Source organism: Helicoverpa zea, chromosome 29, assembly GCF_022581195.2.
Source record: "Helicoverpa zea isolate HzStark_Cry1AcR chromosome 29, ilHelZeax1.1, whole genome shotgun sequence".
Taxonomy (NCBI): domain Eukaryota; kingdom Metazoa; phylum Arthropoda; class Insecta; order Lepidoptera; family Noctuidae; genus Helicoverpa; species Helicoverpa zea.
Genome location: NC_061480.1, coordinates 3150649 through 3177372, shown reverse-complemented (window position 1 = coordinate 3177372; position 26724 = coordinate 3150649). Strand labels below are relative to the sequence as shown.

General features: G+C 35.8%; 1 protein-coding gene across 1 annotated transcript; it reads left to right on the top strand.

Moving 5' to 3' along the window:
• The first annotated feature begins 9396 nt into the window (after positions 1 to 9396).
• On the top strand, positions 9397 to 24802 carry LOC124644098 (dnaJ homolog subfamily B member 12). The gene is made up of 6 exons (XM_047183311.1): positions 9397 to 9931; positions 17709 to 17818; positions 20565 to 20736; positions 21709 to 21920; positions 22239 to 22326; positions 22943 to 24802. Exons 1-6 carry the CDS (start codon positions 9598 to 9600, stop codon positions 23089 to 23091), a joined length of 1065 nt encoding a protein of 354 aa, XP_047039267.1. The 5' UTR covers positions 9397 to 9597; the 3' UTR covers positions 23092 to 24802.
• Positions 24803 to 26724: the final 1922 nt, after the last annotated feature.

Sequence of the window (26724 nt, the reverse complement as noted above, 5' to 3'; positions counted from 1 at the left end):
AACTCCATAGAAAAAATTCAATGTATGAAACGGGGCTAAATTTTAATGGCGACTATATTTGTCTCGCTTACTTCCTGTGTCGTCTCTCTCTCACTGTCACTGTCATCCATCTTGTACTATATAGGTACTATTGTATTCTCTTTGCTGTCATCGAACTGTTGTTATCAGCGGTACGGGTTATTAAAGCGAAGTGAATGCAATTACCATTTCTTGGTCTCCAAAGGTGTCTAAAACCATTATTTCTTTGGTGTTTGTGGAAGTTTGTGGTGCCAGGACGATTTATTACGAAGTATGGCGTACAGGAAATGTGAAATTTGTGGATTGAGGTCGGAGCGCAAAGATGGCAAAAAACGCTTCTTTATGGCCAGATTTCCACTAGATGAATTGCGGTAAGTTAAAATTTCGTAATTTAACAGAGTTATGTTTCCATTTTCAGTCTTAAAACTTATTTTTTAGTTTAACAAATAAGTTGTTAAAAGTTTGAATCGGGGAAATAGCGTTGGGACTAGGGCTGCCATCTCGAATTTCGCCAAACCCGGACAAACATGAAAAAAACCCGGACATTTGGCGTAAATCGCATTTTTTCCCCGAACGAGTACGATTGTTTTTAAACAAAAAATACCTAATCTGTAATCCATTTACTACACTGGACAGCAAATAAACCGAGCCACCCGCTACTTTGGAATTCTAATCCGATTTTCTCAAAAACTATAATACATACAAATATCAAAATTATACTTGCAGAAAGTACGTTTTATGAGGATACAAATGGAAACAAATTGGGATTGATCAATTCATTAAGCGTATATTAATCAATTTATCAAGAAGAGTCATTTTACAGCCGCGAAAACCATTGGCAATCACCCAGTGAAAACAAAAATTTTGACAGAAAACAAAGGAAAAAATGAAAAATTATTTTTGTTCAGCATTGAGTGTTTCCTCCCCTTGCTCGAATAGCTGCTAGCTTCCTCGTATTGATAGATCTAACAAGTCTGACGATGAAATCTTGTGGGATTGCGTCCCACTCCTCTTCGATAGCGATTTTCAGCTCTGGAAGCCTTATTGGAGCAGGTACTCTGGCACGACCCCGACGTTTCAGTTCATCCCATAAGTGCTCTATCGGATTCAAGTCCGTGCTACAAGCTGGCCACACCATTGTTCGAATGCCGACGTCGTGTAGATACTGGGTTACCACATGGGCAACATGAGACCGTGCATTATCACGCATGAATTCATGTCCAGACTGATACAACCTGAGTAAGGTACCACATGGTATGCGAGGACTCCAGGGATGTAGCGATGAGAAGTCAATCCACTTAAACTGCGCTGAGGCGACGATTTCATACAACACAAAGTTGGATATAACGATTGTCTGCTGCTAATGTAGCCCTAGGTCTGCCCATACCTGGGCTGCAATCGAATGCTGCAGTCTCCAAGTATCGTCTGTAAACTCTTTACACTGAAAATCTGCTGATTGGAAGTCGTCAAGTGACTTCACGTTGCCCAAGGTCTGCTCGAAGTAGTGTTACAGCTTGAGCTGCTTCCTGTGTGGTCGTATCCATTATTTACCAATAAACGAGCACAAAAATACACGCGTCTAAGCAAACGGATAAAAACTAAAGAAATGTGAAGAAATATGGAATTTCTCTCACTATAGAATAAAATAACGCTAAGCGCAAACCCTAATCAAAACAGAGAAAATTGATAGCATTGTGTTTGCTGCTTGATAACATTGTGAATTGATGGTCCTTTTAATTAAATTTACAGTCATTTTAATCCTTAAGAAATGCTCTTTCTATAGGTATATTTTTGATATTTGTAAGTTTTAAACTTTTTGAGAAAATCGGATTAGAGTGCCATAGTAGCGGGTGGCTCGGTTTGTTTGCTGTCCAGTGTATTAACATATACTTAAATTCAATGAGGTGCTTCCTTACATGAAAAGCGTCCGGGTTTTCCCCGGACTCTTCTTGAAACCCCGCCCGGACGGCCTCCAAACAAGGACAAATCTGGGGAAACCTGGACGGATGGCAGCCCTAGTTGGGACACAGTATACTAATCATTGTCGATATTTTTGCTTTCAGATGTAAAGAATGGGTGAAAATGGCAGGAAACGAGGATCTAGTTTATGTGCCCATTGAAAAACTCCATGAATTAAAATTTATCTGTGGAAAGCATTTTAAAGATAATGATTTTAATAAAAAAAGGACACAGCTCAAAAAATCTGCTATTCCGTCAATAAATCTTTCTTCTATGCCACTTTCGGACGCCATTCTGTCAGCATTTCCTTATTACCTCTTCAAAGAACAGCAATCTTTACAAGAAGGTTAGTAGTGTAATAATAAATTTATCATATACTAGCCGTTGCCCGCGGCTTTGCCTGCATGAAAATTATAGCCTATGGATTATTGTGATGTATAATCTGTTTTTGCGTGAAATAGTAACAAAAGTCCATACATCCTCATATACTTTTGCATTTATACACATATACGCATTATACATATTTATACACATTTGTTTCCTCAAGATGTTTTCCTTCACCTATTACAACTACCATTGTATCTATATGTTCAACGCAAGACAGCTATATTATAATGTTAATTTTTGTAAATGACATTTAAATATTGCAATCAATTATTATTTTTTTTTTTTTTACAATTTTATTTGATTGATTTGATTGTATCTGAATGCTGAAATTTTATTTTTACAGATGAACCCTCAACATCTTCTGTTTCTGCACAAGTAGAAATTAGTACATTTGAAACAAATACATACCACAAGCAAAGCCAAGGTGAGCCTTTATTTCTTTATGGAGTTACTTCTAATATTACTAAAACTAATTCAACTAATTAAAACATCTATGGTTAGTAAAAGCTAAAATTGTCTCTTTACAGACGAACCCTCAACATCTACATCTACTGCACAAGTACAAGCTACTACAGTTGATAATCAAATTGTTTATGAAGATGATGTTCCACCAGTGGAATATACCGTAAACATTATGACAAGTGAACAAGACATTTGTATGAAAGGTATGTGGTAACTTACAATCATAAAGGTATCTAGACTAAAACCGTCTTACCACAAAAACTTTTAAACGTCAGTTTATGCCTTGTCTAAAAAAATGTCAAATTATGACGTTGACATACGGTTCATTTTGCAGCCAACATTTTATTAGACAAGTGTAAAACAGGGTTTAAAGTTTTTGTAGTAAGGCCCAAAGTAATGTAATAAATATAAATAAAAATATTAATTTACTGTATGAAAGTTGGTGGTCTTTTTAATTTCCCAGAGAGCGTAGGTAAATCTAGATTAATTTGATCAAATGTATTTGTTTTTTATTACTTGCAGTATAATCCTACATTATAACTTCTATTGTCACTAAAATGCCGAAATTGTCTCTTTACAGATGAACCTTCAACATCTACTTCTACTGCACAAGTACAAGCTACTACAGTTGATAATCAAATTGTTTATGAAGATGATGTTCCACCAGTGGAATATACCGTAAACATTATGACAAGTGAACAAGACATTTGTATGAAAGGTATGTGGTAACTTACAATCATAAAGGTATCTAGACTAAAAGTAATGTAATAAATATAAATAATAATATTAATTTACTGTATGAAAGTCGGTGGTCTTTTTAATTTCCCAGAGAGCGTAGGTGAATCTAGATTAATTTGATTGAATGTATTTCTTTTTATTACTTGCAGTATAATCCTACCTTATAACTTCTATTGCCACTAAATTCTGAAATTGTCTTTTTACAGATGAACCCTCAACATCTTCTGTCCGAAAAAGGCGCAAAAGGACAAATAAAATGAGTAATGAAAATCTGTCTCCACGAAAGAAGAAACTTATGAAGAGGGTTGAACTTTTGAAATCAAAAATTAGAAAAGTTCAAGAAAAAGTAAAAATGTTTGATAACATTCAATCAAAAACGCTGCAGACAATGATGTTTTCGGCAATAAAAAATCAAAATCGCTCTTCTCAGGGCAAACGATGGTCCGATAATGAAAAAGCCCTAGCCATAGCCATGTACAAGAAATCGCCAAAGTTATATCGGTATTTAAGGCATTTGTTACCATTACCTAGTCCAAGGACTTTACAAAATGTCCTTAGTAAAATGCCCATGAATCCTGGATTCAATAAATCAATAATTGATCACCTTAAAAGAAAGGTCAAGGAATTATCTTGTAAAGATAAAACTTGCGTCATTTTATTTGATGAGATGTCTCTAAAGAAGAGGCTCATTTTTAATACTGCTTACGACAAAGTTGAGGGTTTTCAAGATTTAGGAGAACACGGTCGATCGGGAGAGTTAGCCGACAAGGCTTTAGTCTTTTTACTACAAGGTGTGCACAAAAAAATCAAGCAGCCACTTGCACACTACTTTGTGAAAGGTACAATATCATCAGATAAATTGGTAGCTATTATAAAAAATACCATCAAAATGGTTTCTGAAATCGGTTTTAGAGTAATCGCAACTGTCTGTGATCAAGGCCCGACTAACGTTGGTGCTTTAAATTTACTGAAAAAGTTTTCTGGGCAGCGTTCTGACAGTAACTTTTATATAGTGGAAAATGAAAAAGTTTATATACTATATGATGTTCCTCATTTATTCAAATCCATCAGGAACAACTTCTTTGAAGGGGGTGTATTGGTTTTGGATGGAATGAAAGCTAAATGGTCACATTTAGTGGAATTACAGGAAAGAAATAACAAAACACTTCATTTCAAAAAAATCACACCGTTGCACGTAAATCCCAAGTTTCGCGCTAAAATGAAGGTGAAACTGGCCGCGCAAATACTCAGCAATGATGTATCTGCTATTTTGAAATTATTTGCGGAAACATTTGATAATGATGTAAAAGATGTTGATGGAACTAAGAAACGTGATGCTGTTTTACAAACCGCCAATGTAATTCAGCAGTTAGATACCTTGTTTGATGTTACTAACGGGCCAGCCTCAAAAAAAGATGTAAAGAAAGGCTTACGCGTAAATATATCTAAAAACAGCGTTCATCACAAATTATGGCCAGAGTTAAAAAAAAAAGTCAAAACATTGCACTTCCTAAAATCTGACAGTCAATTAAGATTAAGAAACGTCCGGTGTGTAAATGGGTACTATACGACTTTATGTTCTTTACAAGACATTTGGAACTATGTAGAGTCAATTGGGTTTAAATTCCTCAATCTGCGACAACTCAACCAAGACACTTTGGAGAATCTTTTTGGGTTGATTAGGCAGCATTCTCCAACTAATCAAAATCCGACATGCCACCATTTTACCGCAGCCCTCAAAACCAGTGTACTAACTAAACTTAGTACTCCTATAAGGGGAGCTAATTGTGACCCTGATGATAACCAACTGATGTTGGATTTTCATGATTTAGTATTTAAACATACAGAATCTGAAGATTTTACTAATGTAGATCATTCTTATCCAGTTTCTAAAGATAAAGATGATTTTGTATATGATGATAGTAATAATCCTATTTTTTTACATTTGCCTGATATTGAAACTGATGTTGAAGATATTTTTTTTGAACATTTTGACAAACAACCTGTTGTTTATGTTAGTGGTTACCTAGCCTCTGTACTGATTAAAAGAACTAACTGTTTAAAATGTTGCGGCAGTGTAAGAACGTTGGAGCCAGGAAATGACAAAACTTATGACTATATAGCACTTAAAGAGTGGTGGAAGGACAAGCTTTCTCTTACTTATCCGACTCTGAATCTATGTAATACTGTAAATTTATGTGTATCCGTATTTGAACGTGATGTGAAACACTTGCTGTATAACAATGATATAGTTAAATATTGTTGTGTGATGATGCATAAAGACGTTGATTCGACATGGATGTGCGAGGAGCACAGTGGCATATTCATGGACACTTTGTTAACCAAATTGTCAGTTTTATTAATAAGAAACGAATGTAAAAAGATAAATATGGCAATTACTGAAAGGGAGCAATCAAATGCGAACATAAATAAAATTGCTCAATTAACGAGTACAGCTAAGTAATAGTTGTAGGATTTCAGTTGCATTTGATTGCTCCCTTTCAGTAATTGCCATATTTATCTTTTCGAGGGTACAGTAGCCTTATTCGCAGCCAAGTTTGAATAAATTATATTTGATTAAAAACATTTTGTGTCAATCCTTTATTTTGTTCAATGTAACATTTACTTTTGATCAAGTAAAATATTTATTATAATAGTACTTGTTTATTTTATTTTAAACTAGATTGACCGTCGTGAAACCGTCAATGACAGCGGCATAGTCATTGGCGGTTTCGCGACGGCAATAAATAAATTTCCTTTCTGTCGATGGGTTTGTAGGTAAGTAGAGTTCCTGCAAACTGCCCAACACTATGGTTCTAAGTAGGAGATTATCGATATCTAGAGTTCCTGCAAACTGCACAACACTATGGTTTTAACTTTATGTTGGTAGCACTGTTATGCACTATTGATAAGGTTGTTAAGTTGGCTATTCTAGGTTAGCCTTATTTTGACGGTTCATAAGTTTATTTCTATCTATGGAAGTCCCGTCTCTTCTTACGTAGTATTGTATACTCTTTGGAATAATCCTTAACGTGATGTCTGTTGGTTCATGTGTGCGAGTGAGACGGAGATAGGAATTGATACGAGAGGAAGTGAGAAGGCACTACACAACAAAAGCTGTTATTTGTAGTTTTGTAGAATGAAACGTTTTTATTTATTACGTCAAAAGTGTTCGAATTTCATTGCTTTGACTTCTAGGCTATTCAGATAAAAAAAAGAAACTAAGTACACCACTAAATATTTTTGTGAGAGCACCTGCGCAAATGCTTGTGCACTATAATATGTCCTCCAACCAACTGAGTGGTTGATCTCCTATGAGAACAGCCCCCGTGGCCGATAACCGGCCAGTCGACATCATCATCATCATTTATGTGGCATGCTTCACTCTGTAATTTACGTCTTCTGGTTTAATCTTCATCAGGTTTTTATTGATTTCTCATAAATAATAAAGGATTTAGACCACTATTTAGACGAATATTTTCAATAGCAACTTATTTTTTTAATGGGTAACTACTTTATGTTGCCTGCTACTTAGGGGTAGCGGGACATTTAAATAGTTAAAGTAGTGAAATAGTAAGTGAAATAGTTTTTTTTTTATGTTCAGCCTAAGTAAAAGTAGGTATTTAGGTTTGGTTTTAGTACCGCTCGCACTTTACGCAAATAACAAAATTTTATTTGTAGTCCCTCGATGCAACGTAGGTACTGCTTTAAATAAGAGATTCAGTTTCATTTATCATTAATTACTCTTTAATGGGAATTTGGGTTTTTCTGTCGGGGTTTTTTTAAAATGTTTAACTTGGATGCAGGGTCGCCTCCAACAGGTATCTGTGGAGATCTAAGGGGGAGGCCTATGTTCAGCAGTGGACGTCCTATGGCTGAGATGATGATGATGATGAACTTAGTGAGGAAAGGCTTAATATCAAATTATGTTTAAACCATATCGCACATTCTGCTACTTATAAAAGACCAATCGTATTGCAATGACATTCGATTGGTTTGCCATTTGGTCTTTACGGTAGTTTGCTCTACAATCATATTGCAATATTACGTAATTAATTTGCAGACAATATGATTATTATGATTCATTATTGAATCACAGAAACGGATAAAAACGTTTATTTAACAGAATAAATAGCGTAATGCCACATAATAATATGCTTCAATCAATCGTGATTGGATTGGATCTCAGTAGGATGTGAATAGTATGTCGCTTGAGTGAACTGAGTATTGAGAGTAAGTAAATATTTTTTCTGGATTACTTTACTTAATTAATAACGTCGAAGTCATATGGACTAACGACGATCAAAAATTCAACGCGGACTATAAGCCGCGGGCAGAGCTAGTATTATTAACTTTGTCTGTTTGTCTGTTTGTTGTAAAGTAACGAGGTTCGTCTCACAACCTAGTCAAAACTTGTGAACGAAACCATAGCGCGAATTTAAACGCGGCAACGCCATCTAGTTACGTTTTAAGTACTAACGAGTCGAGATGGTAGTATTTTTTTACTAACTTTCGATTAAAATAAACAAATATCTTTTGTTTTTCGATTAGAGATTGAAAGGAGATTGGGCAAGAATGTATGAAGTTTGGTCCAAATGTCCACCACGAACGAGACCTATATAATTAAATAGTCCACTTAATTTACAGTAACTTTTACTAAGAAAGTAAAAAAAAAAACAATGCCAAAAAAAAGTTATAGCCAAAAATGTATTCTTAATTTTCGGTAGTTTTTGTATGTTATCATTATCATTTCTTATTTTATTCCACTTCCATTTACGCACTTTATCTAAAACTAAGATAAGTCTAAAACTAAGACACATTTGCATATAAACAGCCCATATTTTTTGTCCGATGGATGTACGAATCACTAACCAATTGAGGCGCCAGAAGTGCTTGGATATACTCAGCAGTTCCTGGATCTAAGAAAGTTCGATGTAACTGGTGGTGTCTTCTCTCTAATAATGAACAATTCTATTTCGTCAGAAGTTACAGAAAGTGCGAAAATTGAACATCACGAAAAATAATTGCAAAAATGAAATTGAAAAAATCTATAAAATGTTTTATTTGATTTTGCTATAACTTTTTTCTGGCATTATATTTTTTTTTACTTTCATAACAAAAAATGTTCCATATTTAACGGGCTATCTAGCCATATAGGTCTCGTTCGTGGTGGACATTTGGACCGGAATCGCCCATTGTCCTTTGATATGATTAATATGAACGAAATGTCAAAATGCTCTCTAATAATCAGAACAATGGATAGAATATTAGGAACAGCCGTTAGAAAATAGGTAGATATACCCTGATTCAAGTTTACTTTTTACTAGAGTTGAAATCCAGACCAGCCCACCCCGGCTTCACACGGGGTAACAGTATTTCCACACTATTTATTACATGTTATAAACCTTCCTCTTTAATTACTCTTTCTAATAAAAAAAATCGCAAGAAAATCAGTTGCATAGTTTTGAAGATTTACACGTATATAGGGACATAGGGATATATGGACTGAAAAAGCGACTTTGTTTTATACTATGATGAAGTGATAACGATGTTGTTTAATGGCAACGGGCTACTATTCAACGTGCTGTGCTGAATAGTTTTCTTGTGAATATCCGTAGAGTAACTTGGACATTTACTGGTATGATAGTAGCGATTACTTTTCAAAGGTGAGTTCAAGAAATGGATGGGAATTGGGCATTTTTTTTTCTCAACATAATAGAGAAAGCACACAGCAACAAAGAAATCTATTAATCTACCATTTTTTCTGTAAAATGCAAAAAAAACTACCAAATGCGGAAACTGTGAAGACATGCGGAAACCCTAAATTTAATTGCTTCAGTTGGCAGCACTGCAGTATTTTGATTGACGCAATAGCTACTACCATTATTTCACATAAATGTAGTGAATTAAACGCAATTAAATTCTATTTGCGCTAATTAGATTTGCGCGTCGCGATCCCTAAAGTATTGCGCGACGTGTCTTTTATCTTACTAACACAGTTTACACGACCAAAGAGCGAGAAAAGAAGCAAAAATGACGCTTGATGGTAACAAGGACGAGGCTGAGAAATGCATAGCGATAGCTCAAAATGCATTTACAGCAGGGAATATGGAGAAAGCAGAGAAATTTCTGCTTAAAGCTGAGAGATTATACCCTACTACGCATGCTAAAGAGTTGTTGACGCGAGTTAGGGCTGCGGGGCCGTCTACAGCGGCTCCTAAAAAGACACCACCTTCGAGTCCTAGTGCTGAAGAGGTGAGGAGACGGAAAACTCCTGCTCATCAGCCTCCACAGAGGGAATACACTGCGGAACAGCAAGAGGCAGTTCGTAGAGTGAATAAGTGCAAGGATTTCTATGAAATTTTGGGTAAGTAGACCATTTTTCATGATTAGTCATTAGTTTCAAGCTTTAACAAACTTATATACTTATTCTCAGTGATTAGAAGGCTTAAAATTGTGTATAATATTGTAGGTATTCAAACTTCTGGTATTCTTGAAAGCCTTTATTAATAGTTAAAGAAATACAATCACATTTTGTTAGGAATTATAACATTGTTCTCACTGGTTTTTACATCATGACAATTCACACCACAGTCATTCTTTTTCATAGACTAACAACCCTACATTTTTTAAATGTCATAGACTATAAATTCCTAACACCTTCTCCTATTTTTAATATATGAACATAAATTAAAAATACCTTATAATTACTTCAGAAACACATCAGTTTTCAAAACATTAACTTAAACAAGTTTTCAAAACATTAACTTAAACACTTCTAATTATAACTCTCAATTTACACAACAACTTTATCGCAATGAAATTTAAATTTTTCTTTATATAGTGGTTTCGTCAACATATCCGCTATCTGATAATTTGTAGGACAATATATAACATCTAAATATCCTTTCTTATAATTTTCGTGTATAAAATAAAATCTCACATCTATATGTTTAGATCTCTTGCTGAATGAACCTGTTTTAATCAATTGGATAGCACTCTGGTTATCAATATTCAAACTAATCTTAATACTGCTACCAATTAATTCACTTATAAAAGTCTTTAAGTATAAACACTCTTTAACGCAATCTGCTGCTGCTATATATTCCGCTTCAGTTGACGATAGACTTACTATCGGCTGTCTTTTGGAGCACCAAGCTATAGGTCCACCTGCCAACATTATTATGAACCCTGTTGTACTTCGTCTGGTCTCTGTACAACCTGCATAATCTGAGTCACAATATGCATGCAATCTTGTAATATCTTTCCCAGCATTATACAAAATCCCTTTATCTCTCGTTCCATTCAAGTACTTCAACACCTTCTTTACTGCTAATATGTCTTGCCTTGATGGATTTTCTACCTTTTTACTTGCTTCATTCACAGCTTGACTGATATCTGGTCTTGACCTGGTTGACAAATACAATAATCCACCAACTAGTTCTCTGTATGGGAAATTTGACGTAGCCACCTTAGATTCATTTTCCTTTCCCACAATGCATGGAGTATCTGCAGCTTTGGAATCATACATATTATATTTTCTAAGTAATTTTTCTGTATAATTCTGCTGATGCAACAAGATGCCTTGTTCTGATCTTTTTATTTCAAAACCTATATAGTTTTGAGGTTGTTCATATGTTTTTAAGATAAATTCTTTTTCCAATTGATGCAAGATCTGTAATAACTTTTCCTTGTCTTTTGATATGGCCAAACCGTCATCAACATATATAGCCAATATTATAGTTTTGTCTTCATTAAAAAACACACACTGATCCGACTTTGAAGCTCTCAGTCCAAGTTTCCTTAAAGTTTCTGTAAATCTTTTATTCCATGTCATTGGTGCCTGTTTTAGCCCATATAGTCCTTTCTTTAAATGACAAATTTTATTAGGCTGTCTTTCATATCCTTCAGGAATATACATAAATATGTCTTCCTTTAACTCGCCATACAAAAATGCTGTTTTCACATCAAAAGTTATCATTTCATATTCCTTTGAAGCAGCAATTGCTATTAATGATTTTATTGCTGATTGACTTACTACTGGACTATATATTTCTTGATAGTCAATGCTTTGCTGTTCGAAGCCTCTTGCTACAAGTCTTGCTTTGTAAGTACCATTTTCTTTTATACAAAATACCCATTTACTTGACAATATCTTGTGTCCTTTTGCTCTTCCTACATCAACTATTTCCCATGTATTGTTACTTTCCAATGATTCCTTCTCCGAATTTATGGCCTTCTCCCAATTATTCTTTTCAGCAGACTTCATGACTTCATCATACGTAAGTAATACATAATCTTGCAGGTAAGCTGGTTTTTTCCGTTGTCGTTTTGTATTTATAGTTTCTATAGTTTCTATCTCTGCAGTATTACTTTCTTTATTTTCATCATTTTCTACTTCATCAATAATATCTGGGATGTTATCTTCTATTACATTACTTTGTTGTTCTAACTCTTCTATTTCATAATAACTGTCATCACTTTCTTCTTCTTGATTTATTTCTTCTTCATTATTACCTGGTATTATTTCTGTTATCACCGAACTTCCTGTTTCTTCATATTTTTCTCCAATTTTCTTATTATTATTAATTATAACAATATCCCTTGCTATTTCAATTCTTCTTTCTTCTTTATTCCACAATCTATATCCATTATTAGTATATCCAATCATGATTAACTTTTTGCTTCTTGGATCTAGTTTCTTAATATTCGAATGTAATTGTTTAGCATATACTATTGAACCAAACTTGCATATATTAGATATATTAGGCCTTTTACCATGCCACATCTCATAAGGTGTCTTATTCTTCAAAGATTCACTTGGTAATCTATTTATAATATAAGTAGAACAGTATACAGCTTCACCCCACATTTCTTTATCTAACCCTGAATCAAATAGTAATGCTCTGGTTTTATCTAATAATGTTCGATTTAGTCTTTCTGCTTTACCATTTAGTTGTGGTGAGTATGGTACTGTATAATCTAGTTTTATTCCCTTTTCAGTACACCATTTTTTAAAATCATTGCTTGTGTATTCACCTCCATTATCGCATCTTATGGTAGATACCTTTTCTGTTCTCTCTCTTTCTGTTTCTGCTATATAATGTTTTAAATTTTCTTTAACTTCATTTTTATATTTAAGCAAGTATATTTTTGTAAAATGAGTATAATCATCCATGACGGTTAAAACATAACTATAGCCATCATACGTTTTGTTTTCGAACGGTCCACATACATCAGTATGTAATAATTGAAGTGGTCTACTGGCTCTGTTTCTTACTGTGTTAAATGGAAGTCTTGTTTGTTTAGCTTGTGTACAGATTTCACATTCGTCTATTTGCCTTAATCCATTTATTTTTATTCCATCTGCCACATCTGGTAATATATCTAGTATTTTCTTTCCTGGATGTCCAAGTCTTTGATGCCATTCTAAGGCAGTGCCATTTTCTTTCATTAACAGTGTTTTTTCTTGCATATTATTATCATCCAAATTAATTTTATATAAACCGTTTTCTTTTTTTCCTGTTAATATTAATTCTGACTCCTTATATATTTTTACATTATCTTTGGTAAATATAACCACTCCTTGATTGTTTGTAACTGCATTAACCGATAATAAATTTTGTGATAAGTCAGGAACAAGCAGGGTATTATTAAGAGTACATTTTTTTCCAATGACTTTACCAGTCCCTTTCACCTCTATTGTTTCTTCATTTGCAGTCAAAACAGATGATGGTTTGCATTCAAAAAATTTTAGTATGTCTACATTTTTGGTCATGTGTGCAGTACACCCAGAGTCTACAACAAATTCTTTCAGTTTTGGTTCTTGAATTTCACCGTTTGTAAAAAATGCCTTTTCTATTCTTTTGTTACTTTTTTCTTCATTCTCATTCTTATTCTTATTTTTGAAAAAACAATTTTCTTCTCTGTGATTAATTTTTTTACAGATTGAGCACTGTTTATTTTTAAACTTACAGTCTTTATCTTCATGGTTGTCCCTTTTGCAGATACTACAGGCTCTACAGTCTTTCTTCATGTGCCCTGTTTTGTTACATTTGAAACATTTTATTGCATTAAACTTTTTCTTTGATGTAGATGAAGATGTAGCTTGAAATGCTAGCTGCTTGTCACTTTCTTTTGCTTTCAACATTCGATTTTCTTCAGCCAGAAGTCTGTTTGTTAAATTTTGAAGGGTTTTCTTATCGTCTGCCATGCATTCCCAAGAAGTTATAAAATAGTTTAAATTATTTGGTAAACAGCTTAGTATTTTGGATATGACCATTTCATCATCTATTTTTGTTCCTAGCTGACTTATACGAAATTGTAAATTTTCTATTTCACTTATTAATTGGGAAAGCGATTGACTCTGTTGTTTCTTATATGTGAAAAACTCTTGTAATAATGCATCTTTGTTTCTTTGCTCAGAACCTTCGAATATTTCACATAATTTTACGTACATTTCACGTGCACTGTTACAATTAATTATGTGACCTTTTAGTTTCTTATCAATACTGCTTATGATAATTCTTTGCACCTGAGCATCTTTGATACTGAAGTCACTTTTCTTGTCATCTTCTTTTGTTTGTGCAATTGTTTTTGCAAGATTTGCCGCTTTTAAGTGTATATTGAATTCAAATTTCCACAATAAAAATGTTTCCGCATCTTTTAATTTTTCTATCTGTATTATCTCAGGTTTTTCCATTTTTTAGTTTTTCACCGTTTTTTATTTTCTTCCTTGTTATTACTGTTTTTTAGTTTTTTTTTTTCACTTGTTTTTTATGTTGGGTTTTTCATTACCCAATCCCGGTTTTTAATTTTTTCTTCTCGGGCGTTCTGGGCCCATAACCTATTGTAGGTATTCAAACTTCTGGTATTCTTGAAAGCCTTTATTAATAGTTAAAGAAATACAATCACATTTTGTTAGGAATTATAACATTGTTCTCACTGGTTTTTACATCATGACAATTCACACCACAGTCATTCTTTTTCATAGACTAACAACCCTACATTTTTTAAATGTCATAGACTATAAATTCCTAACATATAATAACCTCCCAGGAAAGTTTAGAGTATCTATTTTTAGTAGATATGGAGTTTCTTATGAAAATCTTCAATGAAAGTGCACCATAGATTCTGTGGTAAGGAATGAATGACAGTTCATAGTTGTCTACTGTTATCCTCAGACTTTGCCATTCCAAAGTAGGTTTGTAATTACTTTACAATATTGCAGTGCTGCATTATATCACAGTTAACTACTTTGTCCACATTTCAGACTCAATAGTTAAACAATCACCTTTGTAACACAAAAAAAATTAAACGTCTGTTGAACACTTGTCTAAAGAAGTCAGATTATGATGTTGAAATAATGTCAGTTTTGCAGCCACACTTTTTTAGACAAGTGTTCAACAGATGTTTAAGTTTTTGTGGTAAGGCTGTCAGTTTGTATACATGATTCATGGTATAAGGGAGTTATTAACGAAAAAAAAACTATATCAAGGAAACTGTGGAAACATTTTAATCTGTATAATTTCTTCTTCTAAAACTCTTCTGAAAGTGAGGACTTTTTTTTGCATTTACAGCAGTGATTGATTAAAAAAATTAAATCACTGGTACTTGGCTGTGTGCAGTTAGACTAAGCAGATCACATAGGAATTCTATTACTCCACAGAAACAATACCCATTTATCTATACATTTATAATACTAGATTCAGAGATATCCACAACATCACAAACTTTACTTCTTTTGTTTAGATAAATGGTCACATCCACAACACAACCTTGATCAATGAATCTATGCGACTGCTAAGTGGTAATCCTAATTATACTGTCACGTGAAAGAATGCACCTATGGGATAAGTAGTATTTTGACGATTCTATATTGCCCACGCAGACGAAGTTGCGGGCAACAGCTAGTTTATAATATAATAGAAAGGAAACACTACTGGACTATATAGTATGAAATCAGCAACCCGCATTGAGCAAGCGTGGTGATTAATGCTCAATCCTTCTCCGCGTGAGAGGAGGCCGCAGCCCAGCAGTGGGACGATAAAAAGGCTGTAACAGTAACAGAAAGGAGACATTAATTTGTGTGAATGAAATATTTTATGAACTTTACTTACAATACAATAGAATGAATGAAATGTATGTAAAATATCAAGACAACCTTGAGCGTTATAAATTCAAGGAAAACTGTTTCTATTGTGGGTGAAGTTTGACTTGTAATACAAATGTTCTCTTTATTCATTCAAGACGCATATATATACTAATATTAAGGGCCTAGTATGTGCTTCTATGTAAATAAATGAAGAACTTGTGCACACTTCACATAAACCATCTACTAAATAGTCTGAACAAAGCCTAAACATTTGGTTTGGATAGGTGAGACCGATCTTGAGTTGTAAAATAACAACAAAAAGTGTCATAAATTTTTATATACATAATAATAAATAGATTATAATGGTGATAAGTTTGTTAACTAAGAACACGCTCATCTCAGAAAGTACCGGACCACTATAAAAAATCATTTCAGTATTAGATAGCCCATTTATCAAGAAAAGTCTTGCCAAAAGGAAGGAGGTTCTCAATTCAGAAGTTTGTATATTTTTATCCATGTAAACAAAGTGGTTTTGTGTTGTACAATCTTTGACAGATTGGTTTTGATTAGACAAGGAACCTGAACGCCTCGTTAGTTGTAGTAAGTGATCCCGGCTACCGCACGTTGCTTGAGCTACAAGAAGGCGCCTGACCTCCCACTTATGGCATCTCCACTTTTTTCCTTCTGCTTTAGCCCTACTAAACAGAAAAACTTCAGGTGCATAATTACATCTGCCGGGGCTGCGGGATTGTTCGCGCGAGTTACCGCGGCGCTGGTACGCAAAAGGCCTACGACGGAACACGACGGTTTTTAGTCAGTAAGAGTCTGACACTCTCTCACCGCTGCTAACCCACAGCGGGAGGTTATTTGATAATTTTTAACGTCGTTAAAAACAAAAAAAAAAGATTCATAATTACATACTTTATTTTACTATATACTAATATTATTTAATAAAAACGTAAATAACATTTAAAATAACAATATATAGGCATATCAGGTACAGGGTCCAATGTACCTCATTAATATTGACCTTTCACAAATATATTCTAAAGATTTTTTTTTGTCAAAATTTCGTAGTTGCTTACTAAACCATATTACACAATTGTCCCGTCTACTCGTGGCGTCAGAATGACTCATTGAAATGTTTATTTATTCCTTGACCGTTGTTACCTGACGTGGCCGTATTGTGACGTAGTATTTTGTACGATGTAAATACTCGGAGTGTGGATAGATGAGCGGAGATACTATAATGCAGGTAGGTCAGGCGCCTTCTTCTAGCTCAAATAACGCACGGTGGGTATGACCAAAACGATCATTTACGAGGCGTTCGGGTTCATTGGGACATCTGTCAAAGATCTCTCCCCGTCCTCCATTCTCCGAGCCTTTTTCCCAACTATTTTGGGTTCGGCTTCCAGTCTAACCGGATGCAGCTGAGTACCAGTGTGCCACAAGGAGCGACTGCCTATCTGACCTCCTCAACCCGGTTACCCGGGCTACCCAATAGAATCAAATGTCAAAGATCTATGGTACTTATTACAAAAAATGGTTGGGTCCAAAGAAGGCGTCTAAGGGCGAAAACAGTAACGTTCCTCGTCACTCGCCCCGCATGTTGTAGCGCTACATTCTTGGACATTTTCCGTTACGGCACCTCCGCTAGTCATTTTGTTTTCCATGGTTGGTAACAAGTCGTGGTGGCCTAGTGGGTAAAGAACCAACCTCTCGAGTATGTGGGTGTGGGTTCGATTCCAGGTCAGGCATGTACTAATGCAACTTTTCTAAGTTTGTATGTACTTTCTAAGTATATCTTGGACACCAATGGCTGATAAAAAAGGTGAAGGAAAACATCTCGAGGAAACCTGGACTATATAGTCTGAAATCAGCAACCCGCATCTCGCAAGCGTGGTGATTAACGCTCAATCCTTCTTCGTGTGAGAGGAGGCCGCAGACCAGCAGTGGGACGATAAAAAGGCTGTAACATTGGTTACCTTTTCCGGGTGCCTATTCTCAACAGTTTTGGAAAGGTTAATAATGATGTTTTTTATTATTTCAGGCGTATCAAAGGAAGCTACAGACTCGGATATCAAGAAGGCCTACAAGAAGTTGGCGCTCCAACTACATCCAGACAAGAACCATGCCCCGGGAGCTGGGGAAGCTTTCAAGGTAAGTTCTACATCATCATCTGCCGAGCCTTTTCCCAACTATGTTGAGGTTGATGGCGCAATGGTCACCATGTCGGACTACAGAACCTGAGGTCTCGGGTTCGATCCCCGGTTCGGTCGACATTTGTGTTTTGAGTTTTGTGTTTTGAGTTTATCAGTTGTGTTAGCACCCATCACCCATAACACAAGTTAATTAATAACTTACCATGGTTCTAACCGACCGTGTGTAAAAAGGTGTTCCGACATTATATAAAAAAAAAGAAAAACTATGTTGGGATCGGCTTCCAGTGTAACTGCATGCAGCTGAGTACCAGTGTGCCACAAGGAGCGACTGCCTATCTGATCTCCTCAACCCAGTTGCCCGGGCAACCCAATACGCCTTTAATAATACCTACTGGTTGTCAGACTTTCTGGTTTCTGACTACCCGAAAGAAAGTAGAAAGAATGTTAAATTAACGGTTAGGACTAATTTTACCGACATCTGATTACGTAAAGCTTTGGTTTCCTAGGAAAGCGGTGCCGTCATATAGCGGCCGTAATACAGCGGTGAATGACGTCACTAGAACGTTGTCAATGTAAACGAAATGGGGCGGTTTCCTAGAGAGCGGTAACGTACACCGTAACTTCAAAAAGCGGTGCCGCCATTTGCATGACGGCCGTCTTGACGGTGTCAGATGGTTTGGTGAACGTTTTATTGAAAGCGGTGAAGCTTTTTTAATCCGTATTTATGTTTGTTTTTTCGGAACAACGTAAAAAATTAGTTCCAACTCTTGGAGCAGCGAGGACGACGAAATTTTAATAGATTTCGTTCGTAACCACGAAGCAATAAATAATATAAAAAGTAAAGATTATAGAAAAAGTCAACTAAAACAAAATCGGTGTCGTGAAATTTGAGAAATATAAAATAAATCAGGTTAGTAAGTATAATACAACTAAAAAAAAGTTTATGACGGTGTGTTAAAACGGCTGTGGAACTTTCCACATGTCATCACCGTAAAGACGACCGTCTATTTGCGTCCGTAATATTACGGCCGCTATATGACGGCACCGCTTTCCTAGGAAACCCAAGCTTAAGTAAATAGTAATTTAAAGACATGTTTTTTCTATGAAGGTAGGATTTCTGTGAAACTAACTTCTTTGGCAATCAATCGTTTTATAAACAAAAGCCCAAAATAAAATATTTATCCTTCCAGTACCTATTGGAGTTTTTGATTATTTATAAACAGCTGGTTTTCTTTAAATAGATGTTTATTTTGGTTATGAAAAAGGATTTTTTTAAATGAGAAATCATCAAAAGTGTCAGACTCTTACTGAGTAAACCCGCCATGTTCCTTCTGAAGCCCGCCATGTACCAGCGCCACGGTAATGAGCGCGAACAATCCCGCAGCCCCGGCAGGCTTTGGCCCTGGGATTAGCTGACATATTTCATCTATAAACCAGCATCTGCCAGCGGTTTCAACCTCTGCACGAACCCGCATAAAAAGTAGCCTATAGCCTTCCTTGATAAATGGGCTATCTAACACTGAAACAATTTTTCAAATCGGACCAGTAGTTCTTGAGATTAGCGCGTTCAAGCAAACAAACAAACAAGTTCTTCGGTTTTATAATATTATAGATTTAACGATATCAAAACCAAGTTATTGGAAATACAGTATTCAAGATGATTTGGTAATCATGACAATAGGCATGATGACAGTAATCAAAAATCATTAAAATAATATATTTATTAAATTAAACTTGAAGCTTGGAATATAAAACGCGCATTGTTTTCTTTATTAATAATGTGATTAATATGTATTTTTATAAAATAAAATTACGAAATAAGGCAATCCGCCATGATATCTTGAACACCAATCAGAGCTCGTGACGTCATCTCTCAAAACAACTCGCGCGAAAGTCACATTTCGTTATTGTGAACTTCCACTGCGATCTTTGTTTTTAATTAATTAATTGTTTATAACACGAGTTATGGAGCCCGGATTTATCAAGGCAAACAGCGCTAATTTGCCTAGAATTGATATCATAATGCTGGGAAAGTTTTTGGCATCAAATAAAGATTTTTGTTCAGCTGAATTTAGAAATGTTAAAACTTCCATGTAAGTATACTAGTTTAATTAAAAAACAATGAGAGATGAAACCTAACCTCGAAATAGTTATTTACATTATAAACTATGCTAGAATCTAGAGAACTATGTAATAACTTACATCAAAGTGATCTTCACAAAAATAAAGTTGTACCCTGGGCAATATTGCTTTTGAATCTCGCCTTGCAAGTTTAAGCCACTTGTTTCGTATTTTTTAATTGTGAGGAACGTACACAAAAATAACTTATCAGGAGTTGTTTTGGATGTGTTCTTACAATGTGGGACCCCACAATTAACATATTTAATAACACAAAAAACTTAATTATTGCACGAGCGTTGTTTACTTGCGTCTTGTAATTTCAGTCGTGACGTCACAAGTGACGACATGACACTGACAAGCGTTTTCGCGCCGGATTCAAAGTGGACAGAGAAAAATACAATTATTTGATAAAAAAAACTTCGCATTTTCTTAAAATTAATAATTTTTCATATAAAATAGACGTATACCTACATCATACAAAGGAATTTAAAAATTTGTCATCATGCCTATTCTAATGGTCTGTCATCGCAATCGACGTCGTAACTTGTTCTTCTTGCCAGCCTGCTCGGTGCAGGTTGGGCGCAAGGAGGACTGACATCTAAAAAATTATTTTGTTTTTCCAGGCGATAGGCAACGCGGCAGCCATATTGACAGACGCGGAGAAACGCAAGCAATATGACTTACGCGGCGAAGAGCCAACTCATGCGCCGACCACCCATCACCAGTACTACTCGCGAGGGTTCGAGTCGGATCTCACTGCTGAAGAGTTGTTCAACATGTTCTTTGGGGCTACAGGTAAGATATAAATTGTTAAAAAACGAAAACACGCTTTTAGCAAGCACTTAAAATGGCAAAATTCAAAACAGCTAGTCCGCCATCTTGGAGAGGCCGCCATATTGGATTTGTAATGCGTTTCTTAGCTATATATATGACCATCACCAGTACTACTCGCGAGGGTTCGAGTCGGATCTCACTGCTGAAGAATTGTTTAACATGTTCTTTGGGGCTACAGGTAAGATATAATAGCGGGTAAATATAAAATATTATAGTTATAAACTAAAACACGCTTTTAGCAAGCACAAAATATTACAAAAGCCAAAACAGCTAGCCCGCCATCTTGGAGAGGCCGCCATATTGGATTTGTAATGCGTTTCTTAGCTATATATATGACTTGCGCGGGCAGGCTACTATAAAAATAGTTTAACAAACTAAAACACGCTAGCAAGCACAAAATATTACAATATCCAAAACAGCTAGTCCGCCATCTTGGAGAGGCCGCCATATTGGATTTGTAATGCGCATGTTCTTTGGGGCTACAGATAAGATATAATGGTGATCTAGCTGATTGTCGGCCACGGCGGCTGTTCTCATATAAGGAGACATATTATACTGCACACGCATTTGCGCAGACTCTTATCTCTCATTCTCATACAAGGTTATCATATCTCATATCCTATTGTTTTTGCTCCTCTGTCTGTCCGTCCGTCTGTCACCAGGCTGTATCTCATCACAGATGATGTATTTTTGTTGCCGCTATAACAACAAATAAAAACTAGAATACAATAAATATTTTGGGGGGCTCCCATACATTTTTTGCTCATTTTTGTTCGATATCGATAACGGCAACCAACGGGTAGGTGCTTGAAATATTCACAGAATATAGAATGTATTATAAATGTATTATACTTATGGAATAATTTATAAATAATAAGATATGACTCGCACTTGGCCGGTTTTTATTTATACTATGTCTATCGCTTCCCCCAGCGGCATTCCCCGGCGGCGGCGGCGCCCACGTGTACGCCCGCAGACGAGCCCGGGAGCCCGAGCCTCGCGAGCACGCCGGCCTCGTGCAGCTGCTCCCAGTCCTCGTGCTCGTGCTGCTGTCCATGCTCTCCGGATACTTCATCAGCGAGCCCGTCTACAGCCTCACGCCCAGCTCCAAGTACCCCGTGCCCAGGGATACGCAGCATCTCAAGGTAGGTGCCACCATGACCCACAGGCTTGGGTCTAGGCCACCTCAGATGTGGATCAAAGTCATTCATGACCAAAGTAGGCTGGAAAAACAGCATTTAAAAAAAAAACAAAGACAGCCCCCAAAACGCCCACCCTTCACCACTTCCTATGTGTTATTGCTGGGAAGAAGAAGTGGTGGAACAAACTCCCCAGCAACACATGTCTGTCTATTAGATTTTCACTATTTAACATACATACTTAAGTGCGAAATTCATATTGTCAAGTCAAGCAATACCTATGACAGCCGGGACCAATTTAACATATCCTTCTTTATATTCCAGGTACCATACTACGTGAAAGAGAACTTCCACACTGACTACCAGGGCTCGCTGCGAAGACTCGAGATGGCTATAGAGGAGGAATATATAGGTATGTCTATCTATTTTCCAACTATGTTGGTCTCAGCTTCCAGTCTAACAGCATGCAGCTGAGTACCAGTGTGCCACAAGGAGCGACTGCCTATCTGACCTCCTCAACCCAGTTACCCGAGCAACCGAAACATAGTTGAACTCGTTATGACAAAAATTGTCACCCATCAACGCTAAGTATTGCTTAAACCCTTGATAAATTGACCTGTGCCTCTGTCAGTCATGAACTAGTCCCATATTTACTGCCGTGTAAATATTTGAAATCATACTTGAGAAGGCCTCGATTTACACAATGATTTATTCATGTCTTTGTTTTTGTTATAAAAATTAAATGACAGCAAATCCAAAATTATCGACCACGGCGCTTGTCCTCACATAAGGACACATGTCCTCCACAGCTGACTGATCAGCTGCGGAGGACATGTTATAGTGCACGAGCATTAGCTTGGACTGCGGTGCACTCACTATTCCTTCACTCTCATGGCGCGATGCGACGACAAGCCCGAGCCCGAGCGAAGACAGAGCACAAGCACAACCGATTTTTTTTTTCTTGGCATGTCGCCGTTAATAACATTACATGAGCTATAACTTATCCCCACTATTTCTTTACCCCGCAGTGGGCCTCCGTCACGCGTGTCAGCGAGAACGAAACTACCGCGACAGCATGGTGTGGAAGGCACGAAACTTCGGCGATAGCAGGCAATACGCAGACGCGCAGAAACTGCGCACTCCCAGCTGCGAGAAACTGCAGAAATATCACCGATAGACAGTGATAATCACCGATTTAAGTCATCTGTAAACACCCCCAAAAGTATGTGATAATCACATCACCAAATGATGGTAATATTTGCCCATAAATTTCTGTTAAACATCACCAATAAAGTTTTTATTAGTCACCAAATATCAGTGGTAATCACCTGTATATGTATCGTGATAATCACCGATATATGTCACTGTTAGTCGCTAAATGATGATAAATTTCTGTGTAAATCACCGATATACCTATTAAGTTTGTATGTCCAACGATAGTCTTGCTGATAATCACCGATTTATGCCATCTATAATCACCTGTAAATGTATGTAATAATCACATGACCAAATGATGGTAATATTTGCCCAAATTTTTTTGTGAAACATCACCAATAAAGTTTGTTATAATCACCGATATGTGTCAGCGATAATCACCAAATCAAGGTGATGATTTATGTCACGGTTAGTCGTTGTCGTCGTATGATCATTCGGTGATAAATTTCTGTGAAAATCACCAATAAGGTTTTATTAGTCACCGAATTTCAGTGATAATCACCTGTAACAGTATGTGATAATCACATCACCAAATTATGGTAATATTTGCCCATAAATTTTTGTGAACATCACCAATATATGTCTGTATAATACTGTTAATCACCGAATGATGGTGATAATTGCCGATACATTTCTGTGAAAATCACCGATATTTTTTTGTATTAATTATCGTTAAGTGTCAGTAATAATCACCGATAAATACACGTGATAATCACCGATAATGACATCACCAAATTATGGTGATACTAGCTGATAAATTTCTATGAAAATCACCGATATATGTTTGTAATAATCACCAGTAAAATGTATGTGATATTCACCGGTAATCACATCACGTAATTATGGTGATGTTGCCTATAAATGTATGCCTTTTTCGCCGATAAATATCGACTAATAACCGATGTATATCAGTGAGAAATTACTTATAGTTACCGACCTTAATCGCCGATGTATATCAGTATTAATCACCGTTTATGTTAATGATATTTAATGGTGATTACATACGGTAATATTTATCGTTTACATGATATTTTGTCTGCAAAAAAAAAACATTTACAGCCTTACTACAAAAACTTAAACATCTGTTGAACACTTGTCTAAAAAAATATGACCTTAAAATAAGGTCCGTTTTAAGGTCATAATTTTTTAGACATATGTTGAACAGACGTTTAAAAGTTTCTGTGGTACGACGGTTATAATTTAGTAGATTTGACCTTCTCGATTTTATGTCGGTTTTGTTAAACCTTTGTTTTCAAATGTTTTTAAGTAAATTGTAATTGAGTTTACAATGCGATTATTTTTAGTCAAAATTGGGAAGTCTTGCGAAATAAATTGTTAGTAGAATTCACAAAATCTACTCTATACATAGTCTTATGAAAATTACACGATTTTATATTATAGCCAAAAATTGAGTTTGTTAATTCCCCAAGTAAAATATCTAGATAGTATATCTAGATAGTATAATATTATAAAGCTGAAAAGTTTGTTTGTTTGTAAGCGCCAATCTCAGGAACTACTGGTCCGATTTGAAAAATTCTTGCAGTGTTAGATAGCCCATTTATCGAAGAAGGCTATAGGTTGCTTTTTTATCCAGGTGATTGAAATAGTTCCCGCAAGTCGCGGGTGAAACCACCGGCGAAAGCTAGTGAAGTAATATAATGATTAAGTTCCTATATGCATGTTATTATTTTATTTAAATCTCTTTTGAAACTACACGTAACTAGCTAAAGAATAATTTCTTTAAAGAACTAGAAAAGAACAATGTCAGGTTTCGGCCCACCCAATCAACTTTTAAAACTAAATTCTCACGGACACAAAGTTCTTTACTACAAAAAGGACCATGGGCAAAAATGTATGAAGCCTGGGCTCACCCACCAACAGAGATGAGACCACTTTGAATATACTTGTAAAGCATTAAATATAAAGATTTAAACTCATTTTTGCGAAGAATCCATGGGGTTATTTTGCTATAAATATTTTTCTCCGACCATAAATAAACTAATATTCTGCAAAAAGTAGTGCTGTTATGGCATTGTAGGTTTTGTTATTGAACACCTTTAACTAGTTTTAATTCCAGGTTTAATGTATACATAAAAAAAAATAAAACAGCTGCTAACAGTTAAAATTATTTTTGTTAACATTTCAATCAATATCAATAATAATGTCGTCTAAATATCCTGCCGGTGGATTAAATTGTGAGTGCCTGCCTAACCCTAGATACCATATTATTGAAATGATATGAGCACAACTTCCTACTGAGCGTCTACCTGTTAGACACGAGCAGTAATACTGAGCGATGGCATCTCGACCCATTTCGTTTCTGTTAACCAGAATGTATACCTACGTAATATGTAAACCTATTTAGGTGCATATCTTTTTTTTGCCATGGAATTGAAGGTAGTGCCCAAAGTAACAATTTTAGTACAAACAAAAACCTTCACAACGGCATATGCTATAACTCTGTTGGACAATGAGCCCAATTTGACTCATGGTCCTTTAAATATAAAATACTAACTTCTTATAAAATATTTAATTGTTATCTAGAACTTTTCCAAAAAAAATAATCATATATTTTGTTTATCGAGTTCAGGTTTTTCGTTTTAATAATTTGGAATAATTTGGTTTTGAGAAGTTCAATGCAAAAGTGGAAAACATAGAAAAGCTTCTGACATTAAACTACACAAAAAACTGTAAGAATTTTCACTGTACATGAAATATTTTTATTGAGCCTAAGTTACTATGGACGTCTGACATTGTTCTTTATTTATAATCACCGGGAATGTTGCATTTTCTTTTTGTTGTAAATAATCTTATATTTCTGACTTTTCGGAATAATTTCAGAACTTTAAACTGTAACCCAAGATATTTTAAAATGTAACCCAATTTCAAAAGACATAGAGGCCCGGTTATCATCCGTTGGCCTCGTAGACCCAGAATTATATGAAAATGACCAATTTAAAGGAAATATATAGAGTTTTTTACTCTTAGAAAATTATCCACTTAAGGTGCGTTTTGAAGTCGTTTCGTTCGTTCGGCAGCTGCAGTCGGCAGCTAGCATTCAAAACGAACCTTTACATTGCATTTTCTCATAGTATTACTAGTAGTGACTGCCTCGTTGGTCTAGCTGTCGCTAGTGCGGCTGCTGAGCACGAGGTCTCGGGTTCGATTCCCGAGTCGGGCCGAAATCGCTTTGTGGGTTTTAGAAGACTTTCACAAAGCAGCCCGGAGCCTGGAAGCTGGTGATTGATACACCCGTGCATCGGAGAGCACGTAAATGTCGGTCCTGCGCCTGATCTCTCTCCGGTCGTGTCGGATTACCGTCCCATCGGGCTATGAGAGTTAAGGAATAGTGAGTGCACCTGTGTCTGCGCAAATGCTCGTGCACTATAATATGTCCTGCGTAGTTGGCTAATCTCCTTACATGAGAACAGCCGCCGTAGCCGATAATCGGCTAGGAGGACATCATCATCATCACTAGTAGTGGTTTGTTCGTATTTCAGAGTGGCATACTTATACAAGCTGTTGATTTGCATCCGTGCAATATTCAAGGACGTAATTATTCTTAACCCAAATCAACAAAAAAATTGGTACGTTA

What these genes read in the sequence shown, in the direction of transcription:
- LOC124644098 (XM_047183311.1), top strand. Translation starts at nt 9,598, where the DNA reads ATGACGCTTGATGGTAACAAGGACGAGGCTGAGAAATGCATAGCGATA. An exon ending in GAGCTGGGGAAGCTTTCAAG is followed by an intron (nt 17,819 to 20,564) that starts GTAAGTTCTACA and finishes TTGTTTTTCCAG; the next exon opens with GCGATAGGCAACGCGGCAGC. An exon ending in GGGATACGCAGCATCTCAAG is followed by an intron (nt 21,921 to 22,238) that starts GTAGGTGCCACC and finishes TTTATATTCCAG; the next exon opens with GTACCATACTACGTGAAAGA.